The 26,556-nt window shown below is 35.6% G+C and overlaps 1 protein-coding gene across 5 annotated transcripts in view; it reads left to right on the top strand.

Moving 5' to 3' along the window:
• PCCA (propionyl-CoA carboxylase subunit alpha) overlaps nucleotides 1-26,556 on the top strand; it is a 330,985-nt gene that overhangs the window by 33,245 nt on the left and 271,184 nt on the right. For all 5 annotated transcript variants that reach the window (XR_001367552.2, XM_006195197.2, XM_032496718.1 and 2 more), the window contains 2 exons: nucleotides 16,989-17,102; nucleotides 18,992-19,045. Coding sequence is in view for 4 of the 5 variants with exons in the window: in XM_006195197.2 (XP_006195259.1) it covers nucleotides 16,989-17,102; nucleotides 18,992-19,045 (168 nt within the window). In the remaining variant the exon portion in view is untranslated. The remainder of the gene's footprint in view (nucleotides 1-16,988; nucleotides 17,103-18,991; nucleotides 19,046-26,556) is intronic.

Raw genomic sequence — 26,556 nt, 5'->3', positions numbered from 1 at the left:
CCTGCAGCTACTTCTGTTTACTTTAAGCTTATTAAAATCATGCTTGAACCATCCTTAGGGAAATCTTTTTTCTGATTTTATCAGACAGTTGTTTCCATCTTGACAGCCAGTATTTCTCAAGTCTTACTTTTAGATTAGCTCTCTTAATATTTTGTTACTATTTTTTCATCATTGATATGGGGAGTATTGGTCTACAGTTTTCTCTTTGTATACAGTGTTTGGTTATCATGGTAATGCTGGCCTTATAAAATGAATTGGGAAATGTTCCTTCTCATCTCTTTTTTGAATAAGTGTGTGTAGAATTGGTTTTGTTTCTTCTTTAAATGTTTGTTAGAGTTGTCCAGTGAAACCAACTGAGCCTGAAGAATTCTTCCAAAGATTTTAAGCTATGAATTTAATTTGTTTAATAGTTATAGGAGTATTCAGGTTTCTATTTCATGTTGGGTATTTTCTTTTAGTTTGTTGTTTTTGAGGAATTGATTTTTTTCACCTAAGTTGTCCAATTTATATGCATAGAATTATTCTTGGTCTGTGGCGATAACCCCTCTTTCATTTCTGATACTGGTAATAACTTCTATCTTGTTTCTTTGTTAGTCTTGCTTGAGGCTTATCAATTTTATTGATATTTTTGAAGAACTAGCTTTATGTTTGAGTTTTTCTATTATTTTTTCATTCAATTTCATTGATATCTGCTCTTATTTTCTTTCTACTTGCTTCAGAGTTTTTTTTTTTTCTTTTCTAGTTTGTTGAGGTAGGAGCTTAGACAATTGATTTGAGATATATTTTATTATAAACATTTAATGCTGTAATTTTCTCTGTAAGCACTGCTTTAGGTACATCTAATAATTTTTGATGTATTGTAATTTCACTTTTGTTCAAGCTCAAAATATTTTCTAATTTTCCTCTTTTATCCATAGGTTATTTCCAACTGTTTAATTTCTAAGTGTTTGGAGATTTTTGTTATCTGTTGCTGATTTTCAGTTTAATTTCTTTATGGCCAGAGAATATATTTTACATATTTTGTTTCTTTTCAATGTGTTAAGGTTTGTTTCATGATGTAGGTATTGTTTACCTGTGACTATTTCATATGTATTGTAAAGACTGTTTCATCTTCTGTTGTTGGATGCAGTAGTGTATAAATGTCAGTTAGATACAGCTGATTGATAGTGTTGTCCAGTTTCTCTATTCATGCTGATTTTCTACTACTAATTTGTTTTCTGTTATTGAAAGAAGAGTGTTGGTGTCTCCAACAGTAATTGGATATTTGTCTGTTCCTGCTTTTAGTTCTGTTTTTGGTTTATGAAGTACTATATTTGGGTACATACATATTAAGGATTGTTATATCGTTTTGTTGAATTGACCCTCTAATTATGTAATAGTCTTTATCACTTGTAAATTTCTTTACTCTAAAGTGTTTTGTCTGATAATAATGTCAGCATTCCAGCCTTCTTTCACTAAATATTGCATGGTATTTTTTTCCCCAACATTTTACTTCTAACCTACCTATAATATTATATTTGAAGTGATTTCTTGTAGGTAGCATATAGTTTGTTCATTTTAAAAACACAATTAGACAGTGTCTTTTAATTTGTGTATTTAGGTCCTTATTAATTTTTGATTAATTATTGATGTGTTTTGGTCTTGGGTTGCCATTTTACTGTTTTCTGTTTTTCCATCTTGTTTTTTAGTACCTGTTTCCCATTTTGTGTCTTCTTTCAGATTATTTGAACCTTTTTTAGTATTCCTTTTTAGTTCATCTATTGTGTTTCTGACTGTCTTGTTCAGTTTTCTTTAATGGTTACTCTGTAGGTTACAGTATACATACATACGTACATACTATTTAGAATCCATATTTTACCACCTCAGTTGGCATGTTGAGCTCTTTCTACAATAGCAGTCTCTTTACTCTTTCCCTTTATGTTACAATTTTTTTATGTAGTTTATCTACATACATTGAAAACTCCATCAATGTTAAGATTTTGCTTTAAACAGTCAAACACCTTTTAAAGAATGGAGGGGAAAAGTTGGTTATTATATTCACCCAATATTTACTATTTCTTTTGCTTATCCTTCACTCCTGATGTTCCAGATTTCTTCTAATGTTATTCCCTTTCTGCCTGAAGAACTTCCTTTAGCACTTCTTATAGAGCTGATTTGCTGGCAGTTAACTAAATTTTCCTTCACCTGAGAATATCTTTATGTCACCTTTATTCTGATATTTTGTTTGGACATAGAAATTTTGGTTGATAGTTCTTTCTTCCTAGCAGCTTCAAGATACTGCACCACTTCTTTCTGGTCTCTGTAGCTTCTGATGTGAAAACCATAGTTCTTTGAGTAATTATTTCCCTATAGTGTGTTGTTTTTCTTTGTTTACTTTCAGAATTTTTTGTTTCTGGTTTTCAGTGGTTTATTTAGGTGTGTTTGGTTGTTGATTTCTTTTGTTACCCTGTTTGGAATTTGGGAGTTTTCGGCCATTATTTCTTAAAAATATTTTCTCAGCACCATGCTTTTTTTCTCCCCCTAAGGTCTTTGAAGCTTTGTCAGGAGCTGGGGTCAAAGACCAAATAGTAGAACAAAAGATGTTCCTAGCACCTGTATCATCAGGAATTAACTAGTATTTAGGGGCGTGTATCAGGACCTTGTGGCAGAGACCAAATATCTATTTCTTCTTATGTAACAAAGAAAGCAAGTAGTGGGAATTTACCCATCCTCTTGGGACCACAGTTTCATTGATTAGAGAAGAACGTTCCATCTGTGACTGTTTTGGATCCTGTAGGCTCCCAATTTTTGCACTGCTACTGCAATAGAATCACTGGGGAGTTGGGGCACAAAAGAATGAAGTTAAAAACAAACAACAGCAAAAAGTCTCCCAAATCCCTGAGTGTTTTCTGTAGTGTTCTAAGTCTTGGCAGCTCCCTTTTCTGCTTCTGAAGTCAGAAGTATAATACTTACCTCTGTCAGCACCCCCGTGCATGCTGGGTATCAGACTTTGTTGATCAGGCAAGTGGGTTCATAGAGGAAAGGAAAGTGCTAAACTCACCACTGGTTTATAGTAATTTGAATACTCTTCTTCCTCCATCTGCCTTGTGCTCTGTACTTTAAAGAGTTCACAAATTGTTAATTGGTGTATTCTGTTCAGGTTTCATAGCTGCATTCAGTGGGACAGACAGAATGGAACATGCTTACACCATTTCAGCTGAAATTAGAATGAGCAGGGTGTTTCTTAAAAAATTACTTAAAAACAAGTGTGGAAGGGTTTTGATGTAGCTGAATGGGTGTTTGTGTCTTGTGTGTTATGCTGTGTATCTTATATTATGGGAAAAGTTTGGGCAGGTAACGTCAGAGGAAAAGAAAAGTTTTCATTGTTGACAGCAGTATTTGTTAAGCTTCCTGTAAGATTCTTAAGAGAGAAAAAGTGTTTATGGCTAATTGCTTGGAATGGCCCAGCTGCAGCAATGTATAGTAAGCTGCCGTTTATGATGGAGTGTAGCATTCCTCATGTGAACCATTATTTTCTTTTCATGGGAGATAGACATTAAGAACCTCTGACTTCCTGGTTGAAGCCTGAACTCTACTATGGCATTTAAGATTCCTTTCAAGCCGGTTTTCCTTCTAGTCTGTCACTCTCTTCCACCCTCCTCTCCTGTTAGTGCCTCCTTATTCACCTTGGTTTCAAGCCATTTCACAATTTCTCAGTAGGCTGGGACCTTTCACATTCCATAATTTTGAGTGTGCTCTTTCTCTGTTGGTAGTTTCCTTCTCACTTTTTCCCCATTTATTAGAAATCCAGCTTTATACTTTAGTAACTGATTTTTCATGAAACCATTTTCTGTTTTAGCAACATACACATACTCTTATGTATTACTTTTAATTGCTGTTAGCATAGAAGTCTCTCTTTTTACTAGACTGAATTCCTAGATTGGTGGGGACTGTGATTTATAACTCTTTACACCCTGCTGTAGCATTTATACCTGTGATTAATGTTGGAATGAGTCAGAGAAAGGAGAGGGAAGTGTTCAGGGTTTACTTAATGGTAAAGTAATGTGGGTGAAACAGATTAGTTGAATTAGAAAAGAGAGTGGAAAGCAGAGACCAGTACTGGGTAAATGGAATTAGAAGCTAATGTTTTGGGGGAAAATATTTTATTACTTTGAGTTTTGGAATAAATACTCAGATATTCATTTTCCTGTCTTTTAATTATATACAGTTTTTCTTTTGGTGGCACTGCTTTTTCTGTAGTTCTTTCTGTCCAGAGAGCCAGCTGCCACAAGGATTTTCTACCTTGTGTTGCCCAGATGTTCCTTTTAATTTGAATACATTTATTTACTCTTTCATACAAAAGAGGCATGCTGACAGCTGCACCAAGTGTTCTTTCCTGAGCAGCCAGAATTTGGATTTGGAGAAAAGTTAGATTTTGAAATAAAAGTCAAGTAGCTTGCAGCCTTAATAAACCATTTAGTTTTTAACATTTTTTTGTTGAGTAATAGTCATTTTACAATGTTGTGTCAAATTGCAGTGTAGAGCACAATTTTTCAGTTATATATGAACATACATATATTCATAGTCGCATTTTTTTCTTGCTGTGAGCTACCACAAGATCTTGTATATATTTCCCTGTGCTATACAGTATAATCTTGTTTATCTATTCTACATTTTAAAAACCCAGTCTGTCCCTTCCCACCCCCCGTCCCCTTGGCAACCACAAGTTTGTATTCTATGTGTATGAGTCTGTTTCTGTTTTGTTTTTATGTTTTTTTTTTTTTTTTTTTAGATTCCACATATGAGTGATCTCATATGGTATTTTTCTTTCTCTTTCTGGCTTACTTCACTTAGAATGACATTCTCCAGGAACATCCATGTTGCTGCAAATGGCGTTATGTTGTCGGTTTTTATGGCTGAATAGTATTCCATTGTATAAATATACCATATCTTCTTTATTCAGTCATCTGTTGATGGACATCTAGGCTGCTTCCATGTCTTGGCTATCATAAACAGTGCTGCTATGAACATTGGGGTGCAGGTGTCATTTTGAAGTAAGGTTCCTTCTGGATATGTGCCCAGGAGCAGGATTCCTGGGTCATACGGTAAGTCTATTCCTAGTCTTTTGAGGAATCTCCATACTGTTTTCCACAGTGGCTTTCCTTGCTTCCCTCTCCTACTCTTCATGATTTAGATGTCTTCTTTTACAATTTTGTGTTTATTCTTTTTGTAATTCATGGCAGTTATCTTCTTTCCAGTTATGAGTTTCTCATTTTTCTAGCATCCTGCTTCTTTTCTATTTAGAGTAGACCTGTCAATATTTCTTTTAGCATGGGTTTAGTGTTGCTAAACTTGTAGTTTTTGCTTGTCTGTGAAGTTCTTTATCTCCTATTCTAAAGGATAGCCTTGCTGGATAGAGTATCCTAGGCTGCATCTTTTTTTCATTCAGGACTTTGAATATATCTTGCCACACCCTTCTGGCCTATAGTGTTTGTGTAGAGAAATCAGCTGAGAGCCTTATGGGGGTTCCCTTGTAACTCACTCTTTGTTTTTCTCTTGCTGCCTGTAGATCATTTCTTTATCCTTGACTCTGGCCATCTTGATTATGATATGTCTTGGTGTGGGTCTGTTTGGGTCCTTCCTGTTTGGGACCCTCCTAGCCTCCCGTACTTGGATATCTGATTCCTTCTTTAGGTTTGGGAAGTTTTCAGTCATGATTTCTTCCAATACCTTTTCAATCCCCTTTGTTCTTTCTTCCCCTTCTGGAACCCCTATTATGTGTAGATTGGCATGCTTTATATTATCCCATAGGTCCCTTATATTGTTTCCATTGTTTTTTATTTGTTTTTCTCTCAGCTGTTCTGATTGGGTGCTTTCTGTTGTCCCGTCTTCTAGGTCACTTATTCATTCCTCTGCATTATCTAGCCTGCTTTGCACAGCCTTTAGGTCAGCTCTCATCTCAGCAAATGAGTTTACTAATTCTACTTGGTTCTTCTTTATAGCTTCTATTTCGTTTTTGATGTATTTTATATCTCTAAACACTATTTCTTTTAGTTCCTTTAGTACTTTGGTCACTCCTTTTTGAAATCTTGATCTGGTAGGCCATCAATGTCTATTTCCTTGATCATGCTTTCAGGGAATTTCTCTTGATCTTTTAATAGGGAGTGGTTCCTCTGCTTCTTCATATTGCTCATATCTCTCCGGCACTGTCCTCCGTGGGTGGGTGGGTCACTCCCCTTCTCGATGCCACAGTCAGATGCTGCCCTCGGGCGAGGCAGGTGGGCAGATCATGCTCCCTCCCAGCACTGTTCAGGTGCTGCATTCCTGCCAGGAAAACGGGTGGCTGCCTGCCTTTTCCTGGCACTGGTCGTTTCGCTGCTCTGTGCAGCTGGCCCATCCGTCTCGGGTTGGCACTCCGTAGGCAGGCTCAGGGAAGACTGACCACAGAACAGCTCTGCCCCTGCTCTGTGCCAAATCTCAGCTCCTTGTTTGTCTTGGTGGCTCAAGTTCTCTGAGGTGCCAGGGCAGAAAGATCCTATTTACCTTGGGCTGCAAACAAGTCTCAGTTCTGCCTAGGAGGTTGTGGAGCACGCAGGTGCGGATTCAGGTCTCAGCCCCGCTCCTGCCCAGGCACTGTGCACAGGAGGAGATGGTGGCTGTCGCTGCGCCCTGCCTCTCTTCTCGCAAGAAGCACCATTAATGGCGCCATGGGTCTGAGGAGACAAAGGCTACAGTGCCCCTCCCCCCAGGGCACACCAGCCTTGTTGCTTTGCTTTTTTGCAATTTATGGGGGACCGAGGTTGTTCTGCTCTGTATCCCCTCCCAGCCACGGCACGCAGCACTGTGCTGTCCCCTGGGGCTGCCTCAGTTCAGCCACCCCAGTCCTCCGCCCAGCTTGGGCAGCCTGTCTCAGCCCCAGCTGCCAGCTTGCCTCTCGGGCTGGGTATCATGGGGGCCCTTTGTGCCCGTTTAGCTTAGTTCTGTCGGTGAAGGGGTGCTCAGGGAAGATCTGAGCCTCAGAGGCTCCCCCTCCGTCCCACTGGCCTCTCCTTTGGAGGTGGGGAGACCCAGCAAAGGAAAGCTATTCCTCCTTTGCTGCTGCCTCCCCACAGGACCGGTCCACACTGTTTTGTTTTTTTCTTCTTTCTTTTTTCCTTTTCTCCTACCAGATTTTTGGCGTCTTTGTCTTTCCAAGAGGGCGATGTTTTGTTGGAGTTTGGCAGGTGCTCTGGTTGGCTGATTGGGTCCGTAGATGTGAGTTTTGGTGTATTTGTGGGGAGAGGGTGAGCTACAAGTGCCCTTCTACTCCACCGTCGTGCTTCTCTCTATGGTTTTTTAATTTTTTAATTAAAATGTACATGCTGTATTTTCTGTGGTAAGAAGTACATTTGAGAGGTCCTGACTTTTAGTTCATGCTGATGGGATTAGTCAGATTTCATCTTCCTGTCCCAAATTCCCAGGGAAGGGAAACAGTTAAAAAGAAAAATCCAAAGTGAAAATAACAAACCAGAATTTTGATGTAAAACAGAGCAAGGAGTATGGTCCTGGAAATGGTGAGGAATTTCTGAAAGACAGGTAGCAGATGGGATCATTTAGTGGAAAACCCCAGTCCATAACACAGGCAGGAGAGGATGGTGGTAAAGGAGGGAGCAGCTCCAGAAGAGAGATCCAGAGTGAGAAGCGGGGCCTGGGGCAATTGACAGGATTGCTGCTTAGGAAATGTCACTACAATCATCCAGATGGGTGATTCCTCCACGCTAAGTGTCCATCAGCAGGGAAAATTAATTGGCAAACTGTTAGGGCCATATCTTGGTATTCTTTAGTAGTTAAAAAATAATGAGGTAGATCTCTCTATATTGACAGAACATCTCTTAAGATATATTAAAGACTGAAAAAGATCTTGTAAGAATGACACAGATGATACAAAAATACTATTAATGTTAAAAAATCCCACACTAAAAATATTATGTATTGTTATAGTTACATACATCATATAAAAGCATAGACCAGATGTTCTCAACAGTGACACTGTTGTATTTTGCAGTCAAATACTCTACCCCTGACCTCTACCCCTACACTATTGGTATTTGGGATTAAATAATTCTTTGTTATAGGTGGCAGTCCTCGTTATGGGATGCTTCGAAGTATCTTTGTCCTCTGTCCACCAGTCTATCAGTAGCATTCCCTCCAGCCCACAGGTGTGACAAACAAAACTGTCTCTCAACATTGCCAGCTGTGTCTTGCAGAACAAAATTATTCCCCATTGAGATCCTCTGGCATAGACAAAGGTCTAAGAATGCACCTGAGAAGTGATTACTGGAGAGAGAAAATGTAATGGGGATGGAGGTATGGTCAGAAGAGTTGTTAGCTTTATTTTGAACAAGAACAATGTTAAGATATTATATGTAATAAAAAAAAAGATACCTTTGGTTATTTATAAGATCTTTATTGTATTCAATTTAAAAATGGTTGATGGTCAAAGGAAGTACGGATTAGCTCACAAACATGCAAATATGCCCAAAGTCATTATTAATTAGAGAAATGCAAATTAGAAAAAGCAGTAAGGAATCACTTTTTTCATTAGATTAATAAAATTAGATCAACCATGTTCACTGATGGTGTGGTGTGGAGAAATTCATCTCTGTTAGACATGTTAATTGATGTAAGCTTTTAAGCATTAGTTTGTAACCTATACACTTTCATATCTTTTTCTTGCAGAATTATGCACATGCATACAGATTGACATGTTCAGGGAATCTTACTGTATTTTATAATACCTGCTAACTGGAAACAATATCCATTATTGGATGAAAGGTTAAATAGTTATGGTTTACCTAGGTTATTAGGAATGTTGTGTAGCAGTTAAGCAAGTTATAAGAATGACATGTAGTGTATTACAGTTTATGCTAAGAAAGTCTTGAGCACAAAATAAAGCTGTACACTTTTATATCTATATATACATATGAAAATCTTTAGGTAGGTCTGAAAGGACATGTGCAGAAACTGTTGATAATTTCTTTTAGGGTAGAAAGTGGGACTGGGTTGCCATTAAGGGGGTGGAAAGTAATGGTTACGTGTATTACTTAAACTTTCAAATTTTATATTAAGCTAGTGTATTATATTACTTGGGTAATTAAAGTAAAATGAAGTAAACTTAATATCTTGATGACTCACTTTTCTGTGTAGTATCATCAGTTAGTGGCACATATTGAGCAGTGATAGTTCTGGCTGGGCTCTGGTGGTATCTGAGATCTTATGCTGGTGGTAGCTATCCGTATTTAAATTATTGGAAGTAACATTTAGCTATTCATATGGTTTGGAAACACTTAAAAATACACTGGTTACCATGCAGAGTATTTCTTAATCCTATTAAGAATTCTGTTCCATTGTTTCAGAAGTCTATATTCAGAAATATGATATATCTAAATTTAAGTCTTTATGATTAGAGTCTTGAATTATATGTGATAGCTTCTCTTTAGTAAGTGGTAAATGATTACAAGCCAGAGCTGTGCCCATATTCTCATTATTGGTATTTCCTTGTTTCTGTTTTTTTATTTTTTCCTCCCTTGTTACAATTTTTCTTAAGTGGTACTATTTATATCTATTAGCTCTAAAACTGCATTGTTTTCACAGTTGCTTGTCAGTGATAGTCTGGAAATTGTGATGACTATAAGTTTTTTAAAATTATAAAATATACATAACAAAATTTACCACATTATTCATTTTTAATTCTACAATTCAGTGGCATTAAGTACATCTACAGTTACTGTGCAACCATCACCCCCATCCATTTCTAGCACTTTGTCATTGAATCTCTGTAAATTTTATAGGATATGTGTCTAGGTTGTCTCTTGTCTTCATGGCCATATGTTTGGCTGCTGATATAAGGTAACTCACAGAATCTCCAGAAGGGCCGGAAGACCACGGACAACTCAGTCAGGCAGAATGACTCTGTTAAAGAACAAACCCCTCTTTCACTGCTGACTATTCTTGGCAATTGTGTTGTTCTGGGATAGACCCAGAAACTCTTCTAGAGCTGTCCTAAACTAACACTTTTACTTGTATGCTTGTCAGTTAGATGTTATCTGCCTGCAAGGGTGCCACCTCACGTTTCTCTCATTTCTTTAGGTGTGACTGATTGCTGTACCCAAGGTTGCATATATGCACCCTAACTGCACAGGAGTCTGGAAAGTGTTCTTATTTGCTTTCTAGCCTTTTGTAGTAGAGGGAAGCAAGCCAGAAAGGAGTATTGGAATAATCATTTAGTGAGCCCACCGGCAGAATGAGTCATGAGAAGTTACCAACCGATGTCAGTTCTTTTTCTTTTTAACTTTCCGAGTTATGAAATTTATTTTTATTTTCTCCTCCCCACTAACCATAAACCAAACGCAAACAAACAATGACAAAAAGCCCACTAAAGTAGTTACATGTCAGGAAAGTACCCCATATAATGAAAGATGGCAAGGATTAAATATGTCACAACTCCATCATTTCCAAAAGTAGACGACATGACTTCATGGATCAGAGGAAGACAGTTTACTGCTCTCAACAAAGCAGACAGCAGGAGCGTCAGCATCAGCACAGGAGCATCCTGAGCCCCATGGAGGCATGTGATAGTTCTGTTTAGTGGTTGTATCACAGTTAAGGAACACAGGGCTGTCAGAAACTGTGAAGGGTCTGAAACTTTACTTGTAAGCTGAGAAGTTAGCCTCTCACAGTTTTATGAATGTTGGTCAAAGATGAAGGACAGTTTGATATTCAACAGCTGTACCAAGATCAGAGTATCTGCATTTTTACCCTGGTTCCCCAAGTCCCAGTTCCCACAGGTGATATGAAGAGGGTCAGGTGATACCTGCATATGCAGTGGTTTGCATTGTAGGACCCGAACCCTGAGCTTAGGCTTGTTCTCGCAGAATGAATCTTTTATAATGGGATGTTAGCACCCCTGCCTTTTGCTCCAGAGTGAGGCATTACCCTTCTTTTCTAGTGCTGTTGGCTACACAGATACTTTTGCAAACATAGTTTGAAAAAAAGGCAGGCAGTGCCTTGCTCACGTGATGTGAGTAAGTTGGTTCATAAAACTTTTGCCAACTAGGGTCAAGAATTTAGCACCTTTTGTAGCAAAGCAGCAAACAAACTGGTGCTCCTCCCTCAGGAAGCAAGTACATAATAGTCACACCATGGTTAAACGGGCGTGTTCAGGATGCTCAGGCCCCATGGTGTACTGCCTCTGCCAGAATGCACAGCTGCTGGTTACTTCCCTCTCTGACTCTCATCAACTCTAGGATTGACATGGCCTGTTCTGATGAAGTCACTACTTTGATTTAACTAATCTGCTTCTCATTAATAAGAATTGAGTCAGTCTTTGTGGAGGTGATTATATTAGAGATGTTATTATAAGTGATAGATACTGATGTTACGGTTCAAATAGGGTGACTTTCAAATGTTCTCTTACATAACATCTGGCCGTTTTAGGTTAGGGAGGCCACTCTGTTTCAGAGGACATCCAGGGACGCCGGTTCTTGATGCTTTGTTGCTTTGCCATCCCGAGTGTCAAACTTTCTAAAAAGATCCAGATTGTAAATTAGGTTTGGGGACTATACAGTCTCTGTCTCAACTATTCAGCTCTGCCACGTAGCACAAAGGAAGCCATTGACAGTAAGTAAGTGAATAAGTATGGCTGTGTTCCAGTAAAACTTGATTTATAAAAATAGACATTGGGCTTGATTTGGCCCTCACTGTAGTTGGCTGTCCCCTGTCCTAGGAAGTTGCTTTAGTCTGCAGAGTTGAGTTTGGTTGCTGCAACATCTGTGTTCCAAATCACAGGAAAGAACATGGCCAGAATTCAGAGAAACAAGTTGTGTTTCAATTGTAGATGATGTGGAAGTTGTACATTTTCACTTTCAGATCCCAGTGACACAAACTTACTTGTAAGAGTGTCTGATAAATTTGGTCTTTAGCTGGGCAATCATGTGCCACAGGAGCAGGGGAATGAAGGATTTGGGGCACAGTGACAGTCTGGCACAGTGGTATGACGCCTGTAATTTTAAATTTCTTCAGAAATTTAATCTACACTCTCAGACCAGTCATTTTCTCTTTTCAGGAACTGACACTCTGGAGATGGCTTTAAAAGCATTTATAACTCAGTATTGCAGTGTGGAAGGGCAGGGGCAAGGCTGTTGTTACGATCAGTTGTAAAGGTTGGGAGAGGCAAAGTGATAGTTGAGAAAGAGTTTAGAGCGTTGTTTTAGCTTAGAAAAAACTTGAACAAATGCCTTAGGGAAGGAATTTGTGGAAACTAAGGAGCAAAAAACATCTGAGCTGAAATCATTCACAGTGTGAGATTTCTGACTAGCAGTGGCAGAGCTAAGAAGTATGTTGAGGCAGGAGATGGGGGAGGGACAGAGCTCATCTTCTCCCACACACACAATAAATACTAGCTAAGATTTAAAAAGAGAAAAGAAGGAAAAGAAGAAAAGAAGAAGGAAGGAAGGCAAAGACAGAAGGATAGGAAGAAAGCTTGTTACGTAGTCCAGGACGAGCCCCCAAAGCCTCTGTTCCCTAATTACTGTGCTGCCTGAAGCTCTTCTTTACAGAAACTGTCTTCCAGACACAGCTGCAGAGAAAGCAGCAGCGATAGGACCGGGAACATCTTTCTTTCTAGCTGTAGCCCTCAGTCCATTTTGTTGTGGTCCCAGCTCATCCACATTGCTTTTGCTTAGGCTTTGCTCTTATACTTGGTGTCTCCTCCCTTCTCCGCCATCCCTTCTGTCTCTCCATTGGTACCTCTACCAGGGGGCAGGGGTATGAGAACATAGATATAGTCATGCTGCTTTGCATTCATTTGTTATTTACGATATACCCTCAGAAATGCATTTCTGCCAAAGACTAAAAAAAACCCTTTTCTTTTGGTTTCAGGATTGATTCAGGGTTAGTTCCTTTTTGTGATATAAAAACAAGATTGTAGAAAATGGGTTGGGAGTTTTGCAACTGGCAAAAAACTATTCTCTTTTTCCTTGTAATTTTTAATTTTTGGTTTTACTACTTTGGAAATTATATAAATTATAACAGAAGAAAAATAGTAAAGTCACTAATTCATCCATCCAAAAATAATCATGAATAAATGTGTTATGGTGCTACACATGTAGTTTTACAAAATAGAATCAAAGCAAATGTAATACTTACTGATTTAAAAAAAAATAGTTCTTTATTTTCTAGGGGCCAAATTGCCTTTGTAGAAAGGTAGTACCAGAATACTAGTCTGTTGGCATTTGTATGTCTCTGTAGACTTTATACACTTTGTATTAAGTAGAAGACTTCTTTTTTCCTTAGAAATAAGAGTTTTTTTCTCATTGTTTGAAAATGATTTTCTTTTTATCAGTTTTTCAAATTAAGATTGATGCAGTTGGCATTCATTTCTTTAACTTTTAAGCCTTTGAGGGTAATTTTTTTTATTGGTAGTATTAGAGAATTTGGTTAGATTTGATAGATACCGACGTCTGGCCAGATTGTGTGAGGCATTGCTATTCTCAGGTAAGGAGCTTATCTAATATATGTCTTAAAAGTAGTGTTCCACCCAGTGTTTTGTTTGCATTGAAGGAAAATCTAGGTATTCATGGACATGGTAAATAGTGCCCATGTGAGTGATAGGTATCAAAATATCTCCCAGTATGAAAAAACATCTTTAAAGCTGCTTATCTTTCCTATCTTTCTCAGTCTCTACTAGTTTAGAAGGTGTTTAAAATCTCTTTCAGATCTGGTCTCGTCCATTTTTTAACTAAGGTGCAACCTATTTGATACGGATAGGGAACAAGCAGAGTTATCTTTTCGTCACGTCTTAAGCATCTAATGGGCTAATATGAAATTTTCCATTAACTCAGAGTTTTAAAGTTCAAGCACAATTTTTAACCTATTTATGTCCAAGCTTTTAAATTCATTAAACAACAAGTCAATAAGGGAGATGATTTTTTTTTTCACTTCTGTAAATTGAAAAACCACCCTTTGTTCTGCTAGATCATCATTTGGAAAATAAAAGACTGACTAATACAAGTGATTTTCCTCTGTTTAAAGAACAGAAAATTTTCAAAATATGAAATTGAATGCTTGAGGAGGAAGCTAATAATCTTCTTTAAAAACTTTTACTACAAACTTTTCTTTTGGAAAAGTTTGTGAAGACTGACTGCTTAACTTAGTATTAATACTTAAAATTTTTTATTTTTCTATTTGAAACTTGTCAGCAATATCCTAGTTAATCAATTTAAACTTTCCATGATTGTTATTTTCCTTTTACTACTGAAATATGTAAGAAAGGAATTTATATTTTTGAAGGTATTGAAATTTTGAGACTTAAATACATCTAGTCGGTGTAAGTGATCATGACAGGTCATTCTTTAGAAGAGTGTCTGCACTGCTTGAATGCAATTTGTTTTGTGATATTAAGCCAAAGAAATCATCCTAGTCACTGAGAACAACAATAACAGCAAAATTGAAATTGAGTTTCAAAAGCTTTTTAAACTATCCTTTCTTGGTTGACTCATAAACATCTCCTTGGGAACTAAAGCAGCAGAGGATTCTAATTTTTTCTTTTTTAATGGCTTTGCCTAGCATTTTTGCTAGTACTGACCCTGTGCTAGACTGTGGGCTTGTTGAGATGCTAATACACACTTCTACCCTAAAGTAAGGTTTGTTTCTGAGAAATAGAAGAAAAGAATCCAACCAGCCCTTTAGAAGCAGTATGTTTTGCCTTTGTAAAATCCATAAGGAGTTTTAGCTTGCTTTTGATGTATTATTTGAGTGTTTTATTCAAACAGTATTATTCATCTGTTAAAATATGTTAGGCTCTGTGCTAGATTCATAGTATGTTTACAAAGAGTTTGTGATAACATGGGAAAAATGTCTATTATAATGTTCAAAAGCAAAAGGATGCAAAATTATATTTTCAGGATGGTTACAAAAATGTATTTAGAGGAAAGACTGGAAGTAAGTCAAAGTACTATTAGGATTCCCCTCTTTTTTACTTTTTGATGCATATATATTATAGACAATTTGACATATAATACACATGAATGTGTGTATATGTTTTAATTCTGCCTCCCTACTCACCTCATACAACCCTCACCTCCCTTATGTATTGCTAAGATTAGAGAAGATTTAATTTAGTTAGACTTTTACCTCAAAGACAGTGTCTTAACAATTAAAGTTAATAAAATTGTGGTCCAAGTGTATCTATGAATTTACAAGCTTGTAGCAATAAAACTGTTCTAGGAGAGATTTTTAAAAAATTTAAGACACAATCTTTGCCTTGCAGGACCTTATGATCTGGTAGAGCGATGAGTATGTAAATTGCAGCAGACATAATCTGTAAAGCAGTCAAAATGACATTGCTGGGCAGGATGTGATTAAATGCCAAAATTTGTACCAAGTACTGTTGGAATTCAGATTAAAGGAGATTCATCTGAAGACCTAGGGGTAGCAGTGAAACTCTTAAGTTCATCTTTAGTAACAGGTAGTGTCTGGAGGGAAGTAAAATATACAGAATAAATGTGGATTTAACTTTAAATACTTTATTCTCACATGGCTAACGAATTATTTTTAAAGAACTGTACAGTATTCAATTTCTTTCTTATAGGAAAAATCCCACAACCACAATTACAGTAAGAAAATTGCTAATAATAGGGACTGAACTGGGCAGAGGACAATAGAAGAGAGGACATTCTGGTCTGAGGGAAGAAGAACAACTTGAATTTGGGAATAAGCAAGGCAGAGATAAAGGAGAGCCTTGCTTTGAACGTGGGAATATTTAGGATCCCTTTGTGAGCATGGCTGCCTTTCCTTGAAATGGATATTATTAAAGAAGTTAGACTGTATATATTTGAGTATTTTATATTAAGATATAGACCTGTAAGTCCTTTGGGTGGCAGGTATCAATACACAATATAATTTTTACCTAGTTTGAAAATATTTATTGATAAAGAGGACTCAGAGCTTCCCTAAAAGATGCCTTGTTTTTTGTTTTTTTGGGATAGACCTCATTTAAAACAAAGTGCTTCTTAAATTATTACTTCACAGCCAAAGAATATAACTTAACAATACTCAGAAGTATTTTCCACCTTAGACTTTTTGAAGGATGGTCATACATGTTCAGGTATATGTATGTGTTCCAGGTTTTAAAGTCTGTCTTGTAAAATAAATTTAAACTGAATTTCTTAAACTGGAAAACTGTTAGGAACAGTCATTTCAAAAATACAACAATCCCTTCATCGTTTTGAAAGAACAGATTTCTTTTAGAAGTAAACAAATTACTCTGCATAAAATGCCTAGCCTCTGTTAAGCAAAAATAGATTTGAAACATTGTGGAGTGAGTAGTCTAAAAAATGCAGCACATATTCCTGAGTTTTGAGTAGATTTAGAACTTAACATATCAGTTCTTTTAGGAATAAAGGTAACATGAATGGGGATCAAATGTGAGAGTATTTAAATGATTCTCAAGATTTTCTGGCTCATGTGTCGTGATATTGAACTCTTTAGTCCTGGGCTTTAATTTGTGCCTGATGCTGACCTGGTGCTGTGCAGGGACACTCACTGCATCCCTTCATTCAGTTTCTCTAATTATCCCCACTTCCTGGGGAGCTTGCTTAGAACTGTGCATGAGTGCTTATTATTAAAGTATTGGGCTATATACAACAGGGTAGTTTTTGATACAAGGTTTATGTGTTGATGAACTGAATAGGAGGCTAAAATTGTTTGCTGTGATTTTACTTAACCAAATTGGTGGGGAATATTAAGGAAATTATCTGGTTAGACAGTGGATTAGGTATGCAATAAATGAAATCATGGTTAGTATAGTTCCTGAGCTTATTTGTTACATTGTTTTTTTAGTGTATTGAAAAAAGATCTGACCATATAAATAATATGCGAAACAATCAGATTTGCAATTTTGTGTGTACTTGCGGAAGAAGATGGTTCTTTTTGCTGGGAGGCTCTGTTAATGCAGAGATTTGTCTCCTCAGGTTCACGTGAAAATGGCAGATGAGGCTGTCTGTGTTGGCCCAGCTCCCACCAGTAAGAGCTACCTCAACATGGATGCCATCATGGAAGCCATTAAGAAAACCAGGGCCCAAGCTGTGAGTCTGAATGAATCTGTCTACTGCAGCTGTTTCATATGTAGTGAGCAAAAAGCTAGAGTTTGTATTAAAAAAAAAAAAAAAGAAAGAATGATTGAACATGCTGTTGCAGTTCATGTCACATGAGTTAAATGTGGCCGAATTCGCTACTGGAAATCAAAGGCTTTGTAGCATCTGGCAGTGTTGGTCGCTGATCCTGCAGGTGGCTGCTGGATTCAGCTTTCACACCAGGGAGCAGTTTCAGTTCATTTCCAAATTTGCTAGGGAAAAAAAAAAAAAAAGAAATCCCAATTAGTTTTGAGTATTAACCCTTTCTGTGTTATAAGAGCATTAAAAAAATTCTGTATTATGAACAGAATCCAGAAGATCCTGTTTTAAATTCTGTTTTAATCATTAAAAAATTATGTATGCCTAGTTATACTTCCAAAAATAAAAATGATGGAATTGGTGGTCATTTTAGTTTGCTAGTGTCTGTGGAATATACGTAACTTACATGGAGAAATCAATAATTATCCCCACCTCCAGTTTTGTTTGAATGGAGTGGAATTCAAGGAAGAAACTGGCTTCTGACATTAAGAATAGTGTTTTGTTTTTGTTGTAGCTGTTGTTGCTCTCTGTGTATGTGTGTGTGTATGTTTTTATCAGAGAACTAATTACATATATAATGTTAAAAACTATGCAGTGTTATCTCTAAAATTGGATGCAAACAGCCAACCAGCAATTAGCCTGGAGTGCTTCAGTTAATGTTCACATTTCTTTTGAAAGAAATGTCTTCGTAAGACGCATGTTTAAATAAAAAACTGAATTCATGAGCCCATATTATAGATGTTTACAGTTTATTAGCAGAGTTAATGAAGGTAGAACTCTTTTAACCTTTTAAGTATAGCTTGTCAGAATACAGTCTTTATTTGAATGTTTGTATAAAATGAAATTGTTGAAGTGAAACTCTTTTCTTGTGATTAGTAGTATAAATTATTCTGTACCTTTTTTGTAAAGCTTAGTCGAGCATTTAAAGATCTCAAATGTGTAGATACTTCTAGGAATTTGACTTTTATAGCAGAATTTTTCCTAAAATTATTTTTCTAAATATATTCCTAAATTATTTTCCTAAAAATATATTCAATACTGACTGATAATAGAGTGGCTAAATTTATGTTTGGCCAATGTGGTAGAGTCAAAAGTTACTTGATTAGACCAGGATGGTAGAAGTTAGATTGTAGCAGTGTAGCTTGTGAATGAGGATGGCATGAAGTGGTTGTGAATGGCAGAGTGGGGTGAAGAGGGAAAGAAGAGTAGATATTAGAAGAAAAATAAATTCAGAGTACAAATAAAAGTAAAACCAAACTTCCATTTTGGTTAGGTTTGACAAAACCTGTTTGTTGGGTGGTGACTGAGTATAGTAATGTTATCAGGAATAAAATATGTTCATTGGCTTAGTAGCCAGGGTTTTGGAAAGTAGCAGTTCCTGGTACCATAAAGAAAGGAGAATTAAGAATTTTTCATCCTTCTTGCAAAAGGTTTCCTTTAACATAATTCTTTGACCTACCATCCATTAGAAAATTCTTCAGACTTGTGGCCAGAGTTAGTCTCAGAAGAAGTGGGGAGAATTTGGATTGCATTGAATAGCATAGCTAAGTGCAGGTGGACAGGAAGGTATGTAGTGGATGGCCGTGATTGTGGTTAAGACAGAGGTAGTGTGCTGCAAGTGAATATTTGCAATTTGGGTTTCTACTCAGGAATGTGAGTTAGAGCTGATCAGTACATTAGAAAAGTCAGTAACTGCGGAAGAGCCCTTGAACAAGAAATGCGTGAGTGCACTCTCTGTTTTGCTTATTATAAAGGTTTTGCAATATGATAAAATTGAAGTACTTTTTGTTTTCATTTCTAAGGTACATCCAGGTTATGGATTTCTTTCAGAAAACAAAGAATTTGCCAAATGTTTGGTAAGTTTGTAATGAACCATAAACTGTTAACTTACATTTCAGAAAGCAGTATAATGGTGTTGATTTTGTTAATATGTGTAGTGATGAATTACAGAATTTTAATTGACCCACTGATTCTTTGAAAACAGTTTGTGAAAAGTGAAGAGTTTTATTCTGTAACCCAAGTCCTTGAAGAGTAAAAATGGGAAAGTTGTAAAATCACCATTACATCTAATGAATGATACCTAGTTTATTATATCTTGCATGGACTTTGACTTGTAAGATTAAACATTTCAGAGTTTTTAGCTAAATATGTCAGGGAGTCTAGTGATTTATTAATTTTTATACCATGAACCTGGAATGTGAAGCCAGAAGTAAGATTCTAGTTTTTTCCCTTTTATTGCGTATCATGGCACTTAAGATCAAATCTTACTACTGCCCCTATTTTGGGAAAAGCTTTTTTTTTTTTTTTTAATGGTCTGAGTATCCTCCTGATATCATCAGCCTGATTAGGTGGATTAACCTTTATTTGCTATTAAACTGATTTTCCATGTGCATTTATAACCATTCCAGATGATACTGAAACCTGAAATGTGATTTTGAATAATGGTTTCGAAAGCTCATTAGATCAACTATCTGAGGTATTAAAATTATCCTAATTTAATATTTTGCTATGTTACACCTGTTTCTGTGATGTGCTTACATTTTGTTCTTCCATGGATTGAAAATTAAGTATGAATGCAGTCATCACTTTGAAGATGAAATTTCCACTTCAAATCTGTAAATATAATTTGGACAATTCTTAAGATCATAGAGTTCTAGCTCAGAATGATCAGTTTTAACCAATTTACTTTATAAATTAAAAACTAAGGCCAAAGATCGAACTGAAGTCTGAAGAACTGAATTAAGGTCACACAGATGGCTAATAGTAACAAATGTCTGGAGAGGGCAAATTAGGTATAAGAATTCTAAAGGTCCAGATTTACCAGGTTTTGTGCAGTGTATCTACGTTTTCCTGTTTATACCCCCCTTTTTTAAAAAATATTTTCTTATTGATTTATAATCATTTTACAATGTTGTGTCAAATTCCAGTGTAGAGCACGATTTTTCAGTTACACACGAACATATATAGATTCATTGTCACATTTTTTTCTCTGTGAGCTACCATAAGATCTTGTATATATTTCCCTGTGCTATACAGTATAATCTTGTTTATCTATTCTACAATTTTGAAATCCCAGTCTAGTTCTTCCCACCCCCCATTATACCCCTTGTTATTATATCTTGTTTGAAATTTTGGCTAAGGTTCCGTCATGTAAGAAAATGATTTGAATATAATACATTTAAATGTATCTGTACAATATCATGTGTTACATTTAAGTCTGTATAAATGAAGAGTCTCAAAACTGTGGTCCATGGGCCAGTGCAGCCTGCTGCCTGTTTGTGTAAATGCAGCTTTATTGACACACAGCCATGCTCTTTCTCCTGTTGTCTGTGGCTGCTTGTGCTTTGTAACAGCAGAACTGTGTAGCTGTAGCAGAGGCCAAGCAGCCTGCAAAGCCTGAAATATCTACTGTGTGGCCCTTTGTAGAAAAAGTTTGCCAGCTCTTGGTATAGGTGAATATCTGGGTCCAGGAGAAGTGAAATGATATGGCCTGTATGTTCACTGATGCATTTAATTCAATCATTTAAAAAAGGCTTGTTTGGCATCTATGTTTAAGGCATTTGAGAAGGATATAAAAATGAATCAGATGTGGGTCCTGCTCATGAGGAACTTGGTCATATTGTGGAAAATAAGTCAAGTATACAAATGACTTCAGTTCAGGAAAGAAAATGTTATAAAGTGCAAATTCTCCATAAATGAAGTTAAGAAAGATTGTTTCCATCAGGGGTTTCATGTTAGAGAAAAGAATGTCAAGTGTCTGACTACCTTCCTTTCTCATTTGTTTTCTCTCTGATCTTATCTCCTCCATTTTCCTTTATTAGTGCTGTGCCTCAGCCAAGCCAGACTGCGTGCTGCTCCCAAATGTGGCTGGCTCTCTCCTGTTCCATTCTTTTCATCATTCTTTCGCCAATGGTCACACCTGTCCCTTTGTCCCACATTTCTAGTTATTCTCTATCGTTAAAGGCAGAGTTTGCATGTTACCTCTACCAGGATAGTTTTTCATGTTCTTCTGGTCAGAAGTAATCTCTTTCTTCTGTCTTCCAGAGCATTAAACTTCTTTTGGATTTCTTATTTGATATACCACTTTCCATATTATGTTAAAATTGTTTCTGTATTTTAATCTCCTCTTGAGACAAGAGATTTGTCTTCTCAGTCTTTGCTTCCCTTTTGTTTTATATCCTAATGATTTCTACATACTAAGATCAATGAATGTTATGAAAGGATTAAGTAAATATTATTAGATAAAGAATTATAGAACAATAGCCTCTGGGAAAACTTTCCTCATGTCACAAAAAGGTCTGTTTCGTAACTAGAAGGTAATATTGCCATATGTTTTTGTTCACTGTGAAAATATGCAGCTGATGATAACTAACCTTTTCTCTTTTTTGGTGCATCATGGCAGGATTCTTATTTGGGATATAATTTTTAATTATAGTTAAAATCTTTTCCCATGAGAGTGTGCCATTTAAAATGCTCCTTTTGGAATATCTGGTTAAAGCTGGCAAGTTCATAAAAATAATACAGTGAAATGAAATTGCTTACAGGTTTTGTTAGGCCATATCGACATTGTGTGGTTAGTGACCAGCCATTGAAATTTGATAATTTTTATGTTAATAATTCTCACCTCTATACTTTGCTGTGTTGCTCTGTTGAATTTAACTTTATAAAGAGCCTTCATTTCGCTTAGCATTATTAGGAGTATATTTAATAGTGGGAAAAAGAAAGCATTAGGTGAGTGCCAATGGTCTCAATTTATAAATAAAAGATTGCATCATAATTAGAAAAAAAAGAAATTTGATAGTTATTATCCCAAACTGGGTATATTCTTGGAAATCTGATTTCTAAAATAGTGGTGATTGCTATGTTGGTGGCAACTTTTGGCAAGAAGGACTAGCAGAACATGCAAAAGAATTTTTTTTAAGTTTAATACTGTGATGTTGCTTTTATTCTAATGCCTTATCTTATGTTTGAAATTTAATCAAATATGGAAGTTTTTTTCCCCGTTAATTTCTGGTTGTTTTTTTTTTTTTAATTGCTGTTCAAAGATCAGCATATTATTTATTTTGTTTGTAGAAAAAGTTTTTCTTTATCATCTGATACATTGTTTTTAGTTTTGAATAAAATGATTTCTTGAATTTTTTCTGAATGTATGCTATTTATTTGCTTTAGAAAGTACCATAAACCAAATATAAAAGCATACTAAACTTTATGTATTTTCTTTACAAGGCTAATTACTCCTTATGCTTAATTTAAAAGAAGTGGGATCAGATTATATAGAATCCCTACTGTATATGATTTAAACAAAATCATGTCATGTTTGTTTTTACCTAAATAATTAGTGGAAAATACAAAGCTACAAATAACCCTTATAAAGAATAGCAATTTTCAGTAATTTTAATGTGCTGAGCAAACATTTTATTTCCAAACTGTTTTTCATTCTGTATTTCCCCTGTGGGCTCCTTGTATTCCGAGCAGTAAAGGAACAGTGATGGAAAGCTGTGAGGACTGTTAGGATTAAGAAAAGAAATTCTTTTGGAGTTTACGAAAGAGCTTTGAAAAGTAAAACTATCTGTTCCTGGGAAAAGGAAATACTGGTATAAAGAGATTTCATAGTCTTCTTAGTTATCTTTCTGGTTTTTAGGTATATACATGTATTCATATTATTGTATCATGTTTTAGTGCAGTACAGATTGTAAGTTACAGTACTTAACTTTTTGAGAAATTTATGTTAGATTTAATAATTACTGTTTGATGTTTGGGTCTTATCCATGTATTTAAAAGGTATGTGTATGTATGCCTACAGAGTTCTGTCCAGAATGGTCAGCATATAAGGGTAGAGAAGGGAACTGTGGCAAGCAGTTGAGATTTGATGATTGTATTCTTTTATCAGCTTATGTTGGAGGCTTTTTAGCAAGGTAAGAAATGTAACTATTTCAAAAACAATAATGAGATCTAGTTTTTTTTTAATCCACTGGGTTAGACAGACGTTTAAAAACTAGCCGTAACAGCAGTGTAGGCAAGCATACAGGAAAATTGTCTTGTTCCTGAGAGTGTAAATTATTTCAGCCCCCCTTTTTTTCTTTTTCATTTTTGCCAGAAATTTGTTAGTATCTATCAGAATTTAAAACGTGTATGTTCTTTGAGTCAACAGTTTCACTCTTAAGAAATTCACCTACAAAGATATACATAAAAAATGTTTATTGTAAGGTTGATTGTAATAGCAAAATTTGGAAATAGCTTAAAATTGTTTTCATCTTTAAAATGAAGAGAATGACACCTACCTCGTAGGGTTGTAAAGATTAGAAACAATGTATATAAAGAACTTGGCACAAAGTCTGGCATCACTAGGTAAGTAACCTTATCATTATAGGTGTGAATAATTTTGCTTTAATAGGTGGGGAGAGCTGTTGAAGTTTTTTTTAAATTGAGAATGAGGTAAAATTAGCCTTTTTGGAAATTAATCTGATAGTTTTCATGTATATTTTGTGAGTTTAGATTTTTTTCCTGAGATTAATACTCTGTTAATATTATATTATTATACACATATGTATGGTACTGTAGTTTACAGAATACTTTGACATACATGATTTTATTTAATTCATGCAACCATTTAACAAAAAGAAAACTGAGGCTTAGGTGCAGTGACTTGCCAATAATCACACTATGCTGTTAAGTAACAGATTTAGGGCTTGACCTATGTTGGCTGACCATGAGTACAGAGCACTATAAAATAATACTGTACCCTTGTCTGTTCAGTTGGAAAGAGCTAGAAGCCAAACAGTGAAGACCAGATAATTACAGGGAACTTAGCCAAAGCCCATAGAAATCTCTTCCTCCACTTTGTAATAACATAAGCAGTGAATGATTAGGTTGTAGGAATATGACCGTTGTGTCGGTAAAAATTTGAAGAAACCCTTTTGTTAGGTCACTGGTCATCAGTTGTGAGGTTGTAATCCATGGTATGTTATAGTTGTGAAGTGAATTATAAGTACTTGGCAACTAATAACTAAAATTATGAAGTTAGCAAGTTTGCCAATGATTTTATTTAACAGTATTTAAAAAATTAAAAGTTTAGAGTGAATTTAAAATGATCCATATGATATCCAAGTCACTTATATTTGAAAAAAATTTCTTTTTTGAGTAGGAGAAAAAAGGAAGGGTGTAGACCTTGTAAGCCCAAAGTTGTCTGTAACTCTTATTTTATGTCCATGTGCTGTGATCTGGGTAACTCATGGAAGTATGTTTTGTGTGTGACTTATTTATATATGTCTTGGCTTAAGAAAGGTTAAGAACTGTTACTACATTGTATTTTGTAGACATCTAGTTTTAACTACATAAATATTCTCGTCTCAACATTTTGGACACAGATCTTTGATTTTATTATATTAAAATTTAAGACTTTTGGGAATGTAAAATCTTAAAAAGTCACGTGTAAACATTGAAAAATAAGGTTTCTTCCATCTCTGCATCTTAGACTCCAGCCCCCAGTTTAAATCCCTAGAGGCTACCACTGCTACCATATTTATATTCTGTGTGTGTATGTGTGTGTGTGTGTTTGCCTGCTAGAATTTTGCTGTAGATTTGTTACATAGGGTACTCTTACTTGCTGAAGTAGGATATTATTTATATATAACAAAAGAAGTGGCTCAAAACTTTTCTTCCTTTCCCCCAGGCTCTTAAAAATAGATATAGACCACCTACCTTGAGAATACCACATTCTCATTTAATCTTTATGACAATCTGTGATGTATTATGATTTACAGAAGAGAGAACAATCTCAGATTAAGTGCCTTGCCTGAAGTCACATAGTTAGAATATGAGAGTATAGTTTCTAACAAAAATCTTGAACTGTAAATCCCATTCTTGGTAAATGTTCAAAAGTGCTTCTAAGATGAATTGGAACTAGACTACTAACTAGGTTGTTAATGTTTTGTTTTGTTTTGTTTTGAAATTGGTAGCTTTGGCTGACCCCTATTTTTGCTGGTGGTGGAAGCTATTCTCTTTCTGCTCCTTTTTACCCCTTCATTGGTGTACCATTGTTAAAGTCTAAAAACAGAATTCTATCTTTCTTTCTTTCTTTTCTTTCTTTTCTTTCTTTCTTTCTGTCTTGGATGCCAGTGAAAGTAACTATCTTCACTTGGGATTTGCTGACTTTATATAGGTAAAGTACTTGAGTGAGCTGGTAGAGCTATAAGTTAGTCACTGATGTCTTCCTCTCAGTGATATTTTTCTGTTGAATTAATCCTGTCTCCCTGAATTTAGAGGAGAAATTTGGTGACTCTATCCTTTTGACAATAATTTTGTAGTATATTTTAAATTGTGACTTTAAATATATCATGTTCAAAAGGCTTAATGAACACCTATGAAAGAAACTTCACAAAACCCTTATCTTAGTAGAATGTCCTTTGAGATGTTTGAGAACATGTTGGATTAGAGTTCAGCTTCTACAACAAAATATTGTTGAAGAGTTTGAAAATGATATTGAATAGAAATACTCTAGGGTGGATACCTGAAAAGGGAAACGTCTTTTATTTTTAGGGAGTCTTTTAAGGGTGTAGATAAGGCAAATATATTTAGAGTTGTAGGGTTTTGGGGTGATTTCATTAAGAAAATTAAGACTGATTCGATGAGACTGGGATTTTCCTCCCTTTGAGGTTAAAACAGTAACTTTGAGATCTCTTAAAATTAACTTTTATCCGCTTACTTGTATGTAACCACTATACTTAGAATTTAGTAGGAAAGACTTTGGTATTGTCCTAGTGAAGGTAATAGATTGAGGATTTTGTTGAATTAAATGAAGTAACATTAATTATCGCTATTACATATATACAGTTAATGATTCTTGCTGCCCCAAATTCATTCTAAAATTAAACTTTTAAGTGCATGCTTTGTAAAATGAGCAAAGAGGTAGAAAAAATAAGCAAAGAGGTAGAAATAATGAGATGATTGCTGAGGCTTTGTTTTTGGACTGGACTTTATCTAACGATATTGTTGCAAAGGTTTTGAGGTACCATATCAAAGCACACTAGGTGATATATTACTTTGCTAAGCAGAGAGTATTCCTTTCTTGTGTGTGCACACTTCCAGTGTACTTAAGGCGTGTTTGTGTGTGCCCTTGCCGGGGTGCAGATGTGTGTATTTTCTTAGATTTTTCTTCAGTCCTTCACATAACACTTGTTGAATATAGGTGTTGAGAGAAATAAGAACAAATCATTAGATAAAAATTATGTGTTACATTTCTTGACCATTATATTTTATTTATAAGGAAATATAAAATTTTTAAATTTTTTATAAGGAAATGTTTTGATTAATAAATGACAGATGCTGTTTCTTATTAGAATGCTACAATTTATATAAAATATATTGA

The sequence above is a fragment of the Camelus ferus genome, chromosome 14 (assembly GCF_009834535.1).
Source record: "Camelus ferus isolate YT-003-E chromosome 14, BCGSAC_Cfer_1.0, whole genome shotgun sequence".
In the NCBI taxonomy this organism is placed as follows: domain Eukaryota; kingdom Metazoa; phylum Chordata; class Mammalia; order Artiodactyla; family Camelidae; genus Camelus; species Camelus ferus.
Note: the sequence above shows the minus strand (reverse complement) of the source record. Positions and strands in the feature narration are given on the sequence as shown.